Below are 14,370 nucleotides of genomic sequence, written 5' to 3'. Positions count from 1 at the left end.
CTGATGTAACATAATTATCCTTGTTGGCATTTTTCGGGAACCCACACCTCCACCCCTCACTCTGACTCATTATCCCCATCCTGCACAGGTGGTTCACACAGATAGCCTCTGAATTTGTTCCAGGCACCCCATATATTTTCCCATTTTCAGGGGCAACCCCGGTGCATGTATACCACTCTTTCCGCCATCATAGCCGCATCTAAATCCTTGCACCAATCTCTAAGCGTTGGTACCTCCCCGGACCCCCAGTTTCTGGCAACATTCCGTCTGGCAAACATTGCACCCAGTTTAACCCAGTACTGAGCAGAGTGGAAAAGATCATTCGGCTCCCATAAGTTCAGTGGCAAAACACTTCAGTTCCAGTACAACCGACACCTCCACCACCTGTGACAATGTTCGAATGACATTGGCCCAATATGCTGCAATCTGGGCGCATTCCCATATAGTGTGAAAAAAGGTTCCCACCTCCCCGCAGCCTCTCAGGCAAAAATAGTGTGCGACTCTCCCTATGGTGTGCAGGGTGACCCCGGTGTAGTACACGCGATGAAGTATCTTGCTGCACTAAATCGGAGTCTCGAAGATCTGGCCACTTCCCGTGGGGATGACAGAGCGGTCTGCCAATCCGCTTCGTCGATCTCCCCCAAGTCAGTGGACCATCTGTGCTTAAGTGTCAGTGTCGGGTCAGGCATGTTATTCATTAGTTTACGATAAGTGAATGAGGTTGCCTTTTTGGGCATGTGCTCAGTAAGAAGTCTGTCTTCCAAAGGGTGGCCTACGGTATATCGGTGCCAGGCGGGAGAACCGAGCCTAGTGCATGACTGATCTGTATGTACCGAAACCTTTTGGTGGGCGCTAGCTCATATTGGGTCCTAAGCTGTTCAAATGGCACCATTGCACCCTTCTTCTATAAATCCCCTACCGTGGAGATACTTATTAGGTCCAATGCCCTGAATCCCATGCTGTTATGAAATCTTCCCAGCTGTCGTGCCGACCAGAGTGGAGTCATTTGAGTGATAGTATCTTTGCATTTAAGACGAACCTGCGCCGTGTACCGTATGCTAATTGTGTGCACTGTCGGTCCCATGAGGGAAGAGGATCTACCCTTATCATATAGTGTGGAGAGAATTCCTGCTTCTCCCAGCTCCTGTCTGTCTGCCTGGAACGCTGGTTCTGTCTGGGGCGTGTGTAACCATTAGTTAATTATTTTCAACTGAGCTGCCCAATAACATTACTGGATATCCGGAAGGGCTATACCGTTGTCGTACCAGTCCCGAATCAGCTTTCCCCATGCTATGCGTGCCGGTTTGCTTCCTCAGAGCAGGCCAGAGACAACCGCCTCTATTTTCTTAAAATATTTTAGTGGAACGGGAAATGGGGCATTCTCTAATACATATAAAAACCGTGGGAGCGTCATCATTTTAAAAAAGGCTGCAGGGTTAGAGCCAACAAATTAGTGGTAGTGGATTGACCCTTCTGAAAACCAGTCTGATTAATTGGAATAATACTCTCCTTCATAGCCCAGTCTTCCGGTTCTATTAGAAGACAAGAAGCAAATACCTTTGCATCGACACAAGTCAATGAAAGTAGCCGATAATTAGTGGGGTTTGACACCGTGCCGCTTTCATGAATTGGTTGCATTATGCAACCTTGCCACGACTCTGGAGCAACACCCAATGTCAAAACATCCCTAAATAGATTATGCAAAAAGCCTGCCCACAAATTACTATTAACACAAAACAGGGCATTCAGTAACCCATTAGGTGTCGGGGCACCATTTGCTCGCAGCCCACATAACAGGGTCAATATTTGATTACAGCTTGGAATTACTAAATCAAAATTTGGGTCAGGACTAGAACCAATAGCATGATCATTAGAGTTCAAATGGAGATACTCTTCTAGTTAATGATGTATTATTTACCTCACCTGAAGCCAACTTTTCTGCATATTTTCCCACCCGAACCGATACACCATACAAATTGGTAGTAAACATTACCCAAGTGGGTTTGGGTATATTTACAGAAAAAGCCGTACAGCCACCCCTTTCGAGGTTATAAATAACTCCCCCAAATATTTTTGCATGATTTTGCTTAGTGGCAGATAATAAGCTATTTCAAATCCCCGTCTGAAATTTAGGTTTTGCTTTCCAAATTTCTTGTTTGTAGATCTTCTTAAGTTCCTTCAGGTTTTCTTTATACACTGTGTAGGTCTGACAAAATCTACGGGTGATGCCTCACAAACAGGTCTATTGAGTTCTTTCTTTAACCTTAATAGTTTGGGGGAACCATATTTTATGTATATTAAAATTGGTATTAATTTTCCTCATCTTTCCAGTAGAAAATTTCCCCACGATAGACTCTGTGATAGAATTCCATTTAATAATCATATTCATGTCACCCTGAGTGCCTTGCTCATTTAATCAATGCCTCAGCCGATTGCATAATACCCTCCTTTTTGGCTAAATTCCATACCAGCTTTCCCAGGTTATATGCAGAACATGTAGTGTTGGGAAGATCTTTAGATTTTATAAGACTTTCTTCCCCAATTTTTTTTTTTACAACCAGGGGATTGTGTTCACTTTGTGGCCGGCCGATTACCTTATATTCAGACAAGTGAAATATCATATTGTCCGAAATAAAAGTATAATCGATGATTGAACCTTGCTTAGAATTCTTGATTGTGGGAATTGATCCAGTGGCTGGTTCCAGCCTCAGACATAATATCACAGCAATCCTTAGCTAAACCTCCTGATTTAAAGTTAGATTCTGAGTACCGAAATAATTGCAAATTAAAATCACCTGATACTATTAAGCCAGCATCTTGGTATTGGAGTATTAATATACTCAGTATATCCCAAAGGATATATTGCTGTGCAGACTTATTTTTACTTGCACTCAGATATACGTTAGGAAAAACTAACCTTAACTTAGAGGTATTTACCACAAGGCATTGTAACCAACCCAAATTGAAGTTTACTACTTTCACAGTTAGATTTAAATTAGCCGCGATAACTCTCTCCCCTCTCCCTTCTCCTTCTTTCCCCCAAAAAGTGGGTGGCAGTCTCAAATACTTCCTTCACAATTGGAGATTGATCACTCAAGATTTTTGGTTATTAAACACTGTTAATAGGTTTATGATAGATTTGAATCACATACCTTTAAAAACATTTTTCCCATGAGACATGCCTCTCTCCAGAGCAACAAAAAATAATAGAGGATATCTCCTCTATGCTTCAGAAAGGAGACATAATAGAGGTCCCATTGTAAAAAAAAAAAAAAACAAAGGTTGGAGACCTGTCATAAACTTAAGAGAACTAAACAAATTATTGGTTTACAGACACTTCAAGAAGGAGGGCATCCATCTCTTTAGGGATTTTCTTCTAGAGGGAGACTTGCTAGTCTCACTAGACCTAAAGGATGCTTACTTCACCATTCCTATGGCCGAATCCCACCCAGCCTTTCTTCAATTTGTCTGGAAAAATCACCTTTACCAATTTCAGGCTCTTCCTTTTGAACTATCCTCTGCCCCTTGGCTGGTACGGAGATTGAATCTGTCTGGATCAAGAAGCCAAATCAGAATTAGTCTGGTGGCTCGAAAAAACCTAGACGCTTAGAACGGAAGAGCAATTTTTGGTTCAAAACCAGAGTTTGTTTTAGAATCAGATGCAAACCTTCATGTCTGTGGAGCTTGCCTTCTCAATCAGAACACTGGTGGTATCTGGTCACAAGAGGAATTATCTCTCCACATAAATGATTTAGAACTAACAGCTGGGCTTTACGCCCTCAGGAGCATACCAAATCTCCGGACCTATCGAATCTAGCAAATAAACTTTGGATGTTACGTCTGGAATATAAGATCGCTCTCAAAGCGGAATACCTTCTGGGGAAATCGAACATCTCTGCAGACTGGAACTCAAGATTCCTGTTAGATTACAGCAATTGGAGACTGAATGTTTCCGTGTTCAGTACCTGGGGCCCTCTAGAGATAGACTTATTTGTTAGCAGACTAACCTTTCAACTGGGGAACAACTTCAGCTGGATGCCTGACCCAAGTGCTCTATCAGTCGAAGCCGTACTACAATCTTGGAGAGGAGCCAAGGTGTACGCATTCCCTCCCTTTACAATGATTCAAAGAGTTCTTCAGATAGTGCGACAGGATCATTGCTCCCTTGTCCTAATAACTAACCTTTTGGCTATCCCAAGCATGGTTCCCCACAACTCTAGAACTAGCTTGTAACCCCCCTTCTTAATTCCTACCCTAGAGAATCTTCTTGCAGACGTAGACGGAGGAGTTCACCCCCTAATTCAGAACAGGAGTTTAACCCTTCTTGCCTGGAAAGTGTCAGGAGATACAATGAAATCTCAGGACTTTCGGCAATGGCTGCAACTTTCCTCAGAGAGTCTTGGGCCTCAGGCACTCACTACAGATATAACTACATATGGAGAATCTGGGTGCGTTGGTGCCTGGAAAGGAACCTGGATTCCTTGGAAACACCTATTTTTGACAAAGTTAACTTCCTTGTTAAACAATTTGATAACTGCCTCAGCTATAGAACTATCAATTGCTATAGATAGGTGTTGTAACTTATCTAATGGTTTCTCCCACCCTGCCATTGGATGGAGGAAAGAACATTAGGCTGTGTGTAGACCTGAGAGACTTGAACGCTAACATTCAGAAAGACCGATACCCCCTCCCGAGAATTGGAGAGATGTTGAGCACTATACAAGGGGTCATATTCTTTAGCGTGTTGGATTTGTCCTCTGCCTACTATCAGATAGAGCTGCACCCATAGTCACAGTCTCTGACGGCGTTCACAACTCCCTTTGGCAACTTCAAATTTCTACGGATGCCTTTTGGGTTGGCGTCTGCGGCAGTGGCCTTCCAGCGAGTGATGCAGCACATTCTCAAAGATTGCAGAAAAACAATGTGCTTCAAGGATGACATCCTGATCTATGGCTCAAATGAGGAGGAACACAGTGCGAACATAAAAGGAGTGCTAAGGAGGTTGAAGGAGGTAGGGTTCACCACCAGAGTGAGCAAGTGCAAATTGGGGGTGAGCTCAGTGGATTACTTGGGCCACACAATTTCAGAAGAAGGTATCAAATCTAAATGTGACTTGGTCAACGCCGTTAGAGATGCCCCAACACCAACAAGCAGAGAGGAAGTGGTGTCATTTCTTGGTTTGGCGGAGTACATGTCGAAATTCATTAAAGACTTTGCCATCAGAACTTATTCGTTGAGAGAATTGGTGAAGAAAGGAAGCATTTTCAACTGGGGAGAGAAACAAGAGATGGCGTTCAGAGATATAAAAAATGAATCATACAGGCACCCTTTATTGGAAAATTTGATCCAGAAAGAGACATAATAATTACCACAGATGCAAGTAACCCGGGAATAGTCGCAACCTTATCGCAAAGAGTAGAGAAGCAAGTAAAGGTAGTGGCTTTCACCTCAAGAACTCTCACCTCTCCGGAAGCAAACTATTCTACAGTGGAAAAGGAGGCTCTGGCTGTTTATTGGGCAATCAAAAACTTCAAGTTCTACGTTTGGGGAGTACAATTCGAGGTGCATACGGACCACAAGCCACTGGTGCCTTTGTTCACCAAGAAGAACATGGAGGAAATGACCCCGCGCATTGCAAAGTGGGTCTTGGGCCTGCAAGGATATATTTTCAGAGCTGTATACAACCCGGACCAACAAAACAGAGTGGCAGATTTTCTTTCAAGTTCCCCCGTCCGCTGCGAGCCAGAAGAAGAAAAGGTGGAGGACACTATATTGGAAATAAGTGTAGCAGCTGTGGCAAAAGAAGAATGGGAAAGGCATATGGAAAAGGATGAGACATTGAGGAAGGTGAAGAGGTACATTGTGTCAGGGTGGCCCCAGAAGTGCAAGGAGCTGAGTAATGAAATTCAACCGTATTGGAATGTAAAAGATGATCTTTCAGTGGAAGCGAATTTCATCATGAAGTCGGGAAAACTTGTTCCACCAGAGGGAATGGGGCAGCAAGTGATCACCTTGGCCCATGAAGGTCATTTGGGCAGAAGCCTATGCAAGTCAAGATTAAGAGCAGACTACTGGTTTCCGGAGATGGATCGAGAAATGGAGGAGAAGGTACGAGATTGTTACGCTTGTAGCATTAGCGACAAATCCAAGGTATCTAAGCATTCTCCTTTGATTCCAGTGGAAGTACCTATGGCACCCTGGAGAAAACTGGGATTCGACATAACGGGACCCATTCATGGAAGGAACTCACAAGATTGGTACCTATTGGTATTGATAGACTATTATTGCAACTGAATAACTCACAAAATTGTAGTTAATATCAACACAATAGGCTATTTCTGCTGGCCATGTCCTTGTCAATGGTAAAGCGGTAGGTAAAAATGTCATTGTTTTTAGAGTGATGAAAAGCATTAGCTTAAGAAGACCTCCTAACCGAAATATGAAATCCTTGATCTTTTCAATAACTGGCCTGTTAATACTCTGCTCAATAAAAAAAAAAAAAAAACTTTCCATTAAGATGGCTTCTCTACTATGCCTAATCTCATGCAGAAGGGTTTCTGATGTCAAAGCCTTGGAGATTACGAATAGATCTTACATGTTCTAAGTCAAATTTGAGATTTATAAGAACAAAGACTATGTCTGATTCAATCTCTTACCCACGTTTTGATTTATATCCAAAACTTTGCGTTGTGGACTGCATGAGAGAGTATGATCGCAGAATGTTTGTTCTTCACCCTCAGGATGTTAACCAATTACTTTTATCCTTTGGTAAACCCCACAAAGGCATAACCTAGATGGGTTAAGACTGTCCTGAGTTTAGCAGGTATTGACTAAAAGAAATTTCAAGCTCACTCCCTTAGAGGGGTGCTATTGCCAGTAAATCTCTCTGCGCCTTGAGACCTTTTGGTGATCTGCGCGCTATACAAGAGATTGTGACTATGACTATGACTATGCTCTGGAGGTAAGTTGGACAACATTCTCAAAGCTGCTGACTGGTCATATGCTAGCACCTATGCACATCATTATTGCAAGCCTATTGAACATATGTCTGATGTTGTTTTACAAAGATACCAACATGCATAATGTAGCCTCCGTTCTTGTAATGAAATTGCGATTCTCATATTAACATGACTAGAGAATCTGGATTTCATTAAAGATATGGAGGCTGACATTATCCGTCCCATCCCACACCTTGGTGGTCTTACAATGATTTAATGCTGTTTTTATTGCAGTTTATTACTGTACTTTTTATTACCAGTACTTGTTTAATCTCTTGTCCTTTCAGCTTGATAAGCTTGACACTATTTTTACATTCAAGAGATATTTACTTCTTTCTCTTTTCAGGTAATGCTCCTTAACTGTGTGTCGTCTGACCTTTGGTTTTACCTTCGTTCTTCCTTCTCCTTCATCCTGCTCATCAGAAGATCGTTTTGATGTTTCAAGTTTCATGAACTTATTTTCCTCCACATTTAAAAGAGGCAGATTGTTGATGTCTCATGTCTTTCATGTGCTGCTATTTTTCTATTCTGGAATCTTTTCATATTGTGATGTAAGCGGCTGCTTGGACTGCATTAAAGGAATAATGCATAATGCAGCATAATGTCAGCCTCCGTGTCTTTAATGAAATCAAGATTCTCTAGTCATGTTATAATGAGAATCGCAATTTCATTTATATTATCTCCAGTAGCACCGGTTGTTCAATTACTATCGATACAAGGCACCTTTGCCAATGATGCTGGCAACCAAGACCAGTCCTCCATTCGCATATTGTTTTGTCCCCTGAGTGGGGATTGGTAATCAACAAACCAGAACTACAAGATTGGTTATTTATTGGACTACTGCAACTCTAAGCACTGGATTTAACTTGGAACTTTCAATATTTTTACAACCAATATCCATCTTAAGGGCTAATACCTTCAAGATCGGGGGATATTGTAGAGAGGTCCAGATCTCAACCTTAATTCCACAGTCCATAAAATTCAACCTGGATCCCAAAATCTTAGTAACAATATCGCTCGATGACTAAGTGGTAATAGTGGACTCACGAGGAGTATTGGGCTGAACCTGTCTGAATTGTAATAACACCAAATCAGAGGATTTAATAAATGCTAAATCAGGGATGGTTGAAATGATTTTCAATAGTAAACTTCGGTTGAGGCTATCATGGGTTCCCTGAGATTCATAAAACGGGTGCATTACTAGTTTAGTGTCCCCATTTTTACAACTATGGTCCTGACTGCCACACATGGGGCTTAGTAAACCTGACTGAATTTCTTTAGATACAGTAAATATTCAGGAAATATTTGTACTGGGGGTTGACACTGGCCATTAGTAGGTTCTAGCATTTCTACCTTACTTGACCGATTCTGAGTAGCCACAGCATGAACATTAGGCAAAGGACCTAACCCCTGGGGAACACTATCCAATTTTATCACACATTCCATATTGACCAAGTCTGATTTTGTTATATCACTAGCAGCCCGTCCCGACGTTGTCCGGGCATGAATTGCTGCCGGCCAGTAGTATATTGTTTTGTAGGATTTCGTTTTGATAGCATTTCGTATCTGTGACAGGCCTGTGAAACGCTCCGATTCACAGTGCACTGCTGATGCACTTAAGATTGCACGTTCAGTAGTGTGTGAACTCAACTTTCCCTACTTTATTTTTCCTTGCAATATTCTATAGCGCGAACTCGACAACATTGCATGAGCACAATTTACATTACAGAAGAACACATTCATTTGTGGTAGGCACGGGGAGACAAAGCGATTTGCCTGGAATCACAGAATGTTGAGCTGATGCCGAGATTCGAATGTACCTCCCCAGCTCTAAAGTTCGCAATTCTAGAACTTGTGGCGGGAGGTGTGTATAAAAGTGTATGTCGGTGCTGGCCATCAATGAGAGAGACCTGTGCATTTTTCAAATGGGTGGTAAAAAAATATGAGTATGTTGCTGGAGATGTGGGCCGCTGTGCCACCAATGTACTTACCGGGGAGGCAAAGTCCTCCTGCACCCGTGTTGCCGCCGCTCCCGGAAGGGCTCTGTCTTCAGCGCCAGGTATTTGTCAAGGACGGCTCTCGCTGCACGCAGCACAGGACTCCATTCACCAGGAGCCCGTGCGTGACCCACCTGTGTGCAGCCACGCCCACCAGCCCACCGGCACCTGATAACTTCTTGCCCGACCCGCTGGCGCGGGTCCCACTTCGCAGGCAAAGTCCTCCTGCACCCATGTTGCCGCCGCCGCCCCCAGAGGGGCTCTGTCTCCAGCGCCAGGAATTTGTCAAGGAGGGCTTCCGCTGCACGCCGCACGGGACTCCATTCACCAGGAGCCCGTGCGTGATCCACCTGTGCACAGCCCCGCCCACCAGCCTTAAAATCAGCATCCGATTTCCGCAGCCCGGGACGTGCGCGGGACGAGCCGGATGAAGCCTGGACAAAGGGCGGGCTGTCTGTGGCCATCAGTGGACGATAGAGGACGGGACGGGCCTCTCCACTAACACCCCTAATGACCCCCTTTCTCTGTCATTTACTAAGAAGTTGGATGTGAAGCCCCATCACCACTAAAGGTACAGCATGTTTTACCATTTGACTACCCGATTGGGACCTATTCGCTTGTTGGGAGGTGAAAATGGGCAAGCGTAAATCCATGGAGGGAGGGTGGTGGTTGCAGAGGCTGCCAAACGCCAAAAACAAACCAAAAATCAAAGAGAGTGCCTAACCATGCGGGGTTGATCTGCATAATTGATAATATTGATACTATCATTGAGGACTGCCAAGACATTTTAACTTCTGATGTGGGGCTCCCGCAGGTTGATGAGGTGGCAAGGGAGGCAGGGGATGTAAATGTATTCACACATGAGGTGGCTGGTTCAGCTATCGTAATCCCCGAAATGTTTAGAGCTAGTGTCAAGCAAAGGGAAGTTGCTCTTGATCAGTCTGGCCGAGACAGCCGGCCTAAGGGGCGAAGGGTAGACTCGCTCCTAAGAAAAGGTAGTGAGGTGAGTGGGGCTAACCCTCAGGTTGCATTTGTTACTACTAACGACCCAATAGCATGCACCAATAGGTTTTCTGTATTGGCCGAAATTCAGCAGGAGCCACAGGGAGAAACCATTAACAATGGAACTGAGGGTTCCCAGCTACAAGATGCAAATTTTAGCGCTATTGGTGATCTGGCCAACTTGGTCTCTCTATTAAGAGATGAGATAGAGGGCATGAAAAAACTAATTTTAAATTTAACTACCATTCCAAATGGCAACCTATGTGCCACTTGTCAACATCATTTGCCATCTCCTAATATACTCACTGCTTATCCTACAAAAGCCCAGGGTACTAATCAAGTAGCTAGAAAAAATGACACTACAAACACCAAGCTGCCCTGGCCTGCCCAGGTTGAAGGAGGAGCAGTAATCACAAGTACTGCCCCTACTTCGACTTCGACTGCAATCACCCTGAGGACCCACTGTGAGGGAATCCAAGTGGTAAACAGGTATAATGATAGTGCCCAGGGGACTCATGGGGGACCCACAGGGAGGAGAGGCCCCAAAAGGGCTGCAACAACAAAATGAGCCAGGAACACCTTGTAGGGCTCTGCCCAATGCCACCTTAACATCTTGTAAAAAATCAACAAGTCATAGTATGGAACCATCTGAGCACCATTCACATGCAATGGGTACTTTTGTAACAAACACTATATATATGACTAATGTGCCCAAATGCCAAATACGAACCAATGGAAGGACGGAGGGGGTAGATTCTTTGACGAATAAGGCTATCCATTGGCTAAGGAATGTTGGAGGGTGCCGGTCGATTATTAGAGAAGACATTGCTAGAGCTAGGAGAATCAGCCATTCCGGGGCCTCACATGATGTAATTGAACTAACCCCGGTGTCTGATAATTTAGCAGAGAACTTATTCACGATGGAGTATAGATCAAGTCCCCCAGAAAATTCGGGCATCCAGTTGAGGAAAATCCCCCCATTACCTTTCTCATTAGCCATAGCCATGCCCTCAAGAGAGATTGGGAACGGGCCACATAAATCCAGACTTAACTCCATTGATTGACTGCTCCTTAGTGGGATAGGAGAGTTGTCAATAGCCCAACAGGGGCCAATGGGTAGTAACCACCAAAAGACATGTAGAAGGATAGAGAGGACAGAACATTTAGGCTCGGCAGGCTCTCCCTTGGCCCAGGTCGATGTGGCCAGCCTAGATGGGGTGAATGAAATTGGCGCAGCCAATAAGGAGCCAGTAGGAGGTTGCGACCCGCAAAGTGTATGTGGCCCAGGAGTACAGCTTTTAGGCACCGCAGCATTGGGGGTGATTCTGGCGTAGTTGGGGGTAGAATAGTCTTGTGGAATGTTGCGGGATTGGGCTCCAGAATGCAATCACCAGAATGGGTATAGTTTATAAATGGCTTCGACGTCTGTATCTTTCAAGAGACGTGGGCCTGCGAGCCTTTGTTTCTCCTGTGTTTCCTTAATTTTTTCGTTCCAGCAGTCAAAGGCCCCAAGGGAAGACCGAAAGGGGGTCTAACCATTTGGGCTCGCCAGGCACTCTTTGATAAGATAATTGAGCTCCCTACAGGCAAAAAAGCCATGAGGGTGGTCGGTAGACAAGAGAGTGATCACAACCCCCTCTGTATTACTCACTTGCTGTGGGGGGGACCATGAGGGGCAAAATACCACAACGGAAGCGATAGCGGAGATCGTCCCAACGAACAATATGAGGCGGGTTAAGTGGCCCCAAATTGTGGCTAACCATAAGGCGCTACAAAGTATTAGTAAAGATCTGGATCACACCACCTCTGCTATGGAAGCAATTTTGAAGTCAGAATCGGGGAGCAAAACAGATATGGAAGAGATCACTAATTTGCATTGCGAATTCTTTAACAGGATAAAGGGCCATTTCTACAGGGTAGTACGCTCGCAGCCGGGCAAAAAGAAAAGTTGACCACAAGTAGCGGGGTCGTATAACGCTACATGTAGGACAGCTAGAACCTCTCTGGGGATGGCCATTAAGAGCAATGACCCAGCCGCCATTAGGGAAGCAAGGCGGAACTACAAGTCCATTGTATTTATAGCCAAGAAGCAATGGGAAGAGCAGCACTGGCAAGATCTTAAAGCTGCCAGTTCTGCCAAAGACTCCAGATTATTTTGGAACATTGTTAGGTGGGGAAAAGGGGTTCCCAGAACCACCCTCTAACCATGTCTCCCAGAGTAGCTGGTTGGAATATTTCGGGCCTCAATACAGGTGCCGTCCAGAGGACAGGAACAGGGAGTCTGCAGCAACTGCTACATTTCAAGCCCCTCCATTTACCAACGTGGATGTAGCAGTGGCCCTGGACGCAGTTAAATGGGGCAAGGCTCCAGGCCCAGACCGGGTGCCTGTGGATGTTTTTCTCCACGAGAAACTACGCTGGGGCAAGTATATTTTGAATCTGGCTATATAAGTAGTGCTAGGGGCACCGGTACCAACGTCTTGGCTGGAGGCGGTAATAATCCCTGTATATAAAAAAGGGGACAAAATCTCACCAGGGTGTTACAGGCCCATCAGTCTTATAGACACAGTACAGAAGGTCGTAGGCAAAATGACCCTGGCTAAAATCATGACCTGGGAGGAAGAAAATAATGTTCTATCTTCTTATCAAGCGGGCTTGCGTAAACTGACTAGCACGACAGACCAGATCTTTAGGTTTACGCTGCTGCATTGGAAGACAGTGCAGTTGGCGAAGGGCAGTCTTTACGCTGCCTTTATAGGTTTACGTGCAGCTTTCAACCTAGTCCCTCACTCCCTTCTCTGGAAAGTCCTAGCTGAGATGGGTATGCCACTTGAAACTCTATCATTAGTAATGAGACTCCACGAATCTAACTCTGCAAAGATCCAGTGGGGGAGACACGGGCAAGTAACTGGTGAGTTCCCGGTAGAAAGGGGGTACGCCAAGGCTGTGCCATGGTCCCGATGCTTTTCTCGCTCTACATTAATGGAGTATTGGAGCGTATGTTGTCTGCCTCTGTAGATGCCCCAACTCTGGATGGTGTGAAAACGCCAATCCAAATATTTGCAGACGACATGCTCATACTATCTAAAACCCCCAGCGGCCTGCAGCGTGCCTTGAATATTTTTGAGGGTTTTTGCACTGATCATGGGCTCGAAGTAAATGTAGCCAAAACGAAGCTCATGACATTTAACCCCCATTTCAGCTTCAGAGGGAATTTCTTCATGGATGGCCAAAAGGTTGAGATGGTTTCGGATTTTGTTTCTTTGGGTATACATATAGCTAAGGGCGTAAAGTGGGGGAAACACACAGAAATGGCAGCTCTCAAATTCCGGTGTTATAAGTGCTGAACACAGAAGGTCTTAGACTAAACCCATCGCACCAGCACTTCAAGTATACGAGGCCAAAGCCATTAGCTCGGCGCTTTATGGCGCAGAGCGTTGGGGTTATGGTAATCTATCACCACTAACGCTCGCTGAGAATAAATTCCTTCGAAACCTTTTCGGCCTCCCTAAAAGTACACCCATGAAGCCTCTGCGTTTTGAGCTAGGCAGGAGAGCCATCTCAGACATGGCTAGATTAAGACCCATTTTATACTGGCGGCGTATCTGGGTCACCCCCGAACTTGCTCATTACGCAAGGGGCTTTCTGGATGTAATTAACTGCGATAAGTTCCACATGATAGGCTGGTTAGGGGATTTGCGTAGAATGCTAGGGATTCTAGGCATGAATGAGTTATGGGAGAGGACAGGAGACAAAAGCAACCATAAAAGCAAAGTACTGGGATATGGTAGAAAACAGGAACTGGAATGATGCCGCCCCTTCTACCCTGGAGGGATTAATTCTGGAGATAAAAACTTCCCCTTCTCTTGTGTCCTATTGGGATATTATAACCAAACCGCAGGACAGGAAGCTATACTTCCAGCTTAGAGTGGGGTCTCTCCCAATTAGATCACTAACTGAAAGATGGGTAGAGGGTAATTCTCATGTCTGCCCAGCCTGTAAATCCAGCACTGAGACTATTGCTCATCTACTTTTTGTGTGTGGGGCTTACTCGTTCCCCCGACGTGTCTGGCTGAGGGCTATGTGCAAACAGCTAGGCACTAAGGAGAGCGATGTGACCCTAAGGATTATCTGCACTAGTTCTTTGCCAATTATCGCTGTGGCAGTTGCTAAATTCTTGGGTTGGGCATGGGTTATTAGAAGGAAATTTCTTGCATAACAATAGGCTAGATGAGATGAAGCTAGGCCATTGTCTGCTCTCCCAGCTAATGAGAGCTCACTTTTTTGTGATTATACTGGCTAAATAACTGTATGAATTTTAGGTTTTATTGACCAATTTTAACATTATTGATGTCACAATGCTTTGTCATTTT

The 14,370-nt window shown here is 44.7% G+C and overlaps 1 protein-coding gene across 1 annotated transcript in view; it reads right to left on the bottom strand.

Annotated features, from left to right (window-relative positions):
• Positions 1-6,541: 6,541 nt before the first annotated feature.
• Positions 6,542-14,370, bottom strand: part of LOC147708105 (uncharacterized) — a 57,754-nt gene continuing 49,925 nt past the window's right edge. The window contains exon 3 of the mRNA XM_086925709.1: positions 6,542-6,600. Coding sequence (XP_086781835.1) covers positions 6,542-6,600 — 59 coding nt within the window. The remainder of the gene's footprint in view (positions 6,601-14,370) is intronic.

Source organism: Lissotriton vulgaris, chromosome 6 (assembly GCF_964263255.1).
Source record: "Lissotriton vulgaris chromosome 6, aLisVul1.2, whole genome shotgun sequence".
Taxonomy (NCBI): Eukaryota; Metazoa; Chordata; class Amphibia; order Caudata; family Salamandridae; genus Lissotriton; species Lissotriton vulgaris.
Note: the sequence above shows the minus strand (reverse complement) of the source record. Positions and strands in the feature narration are given on the sequence as shown.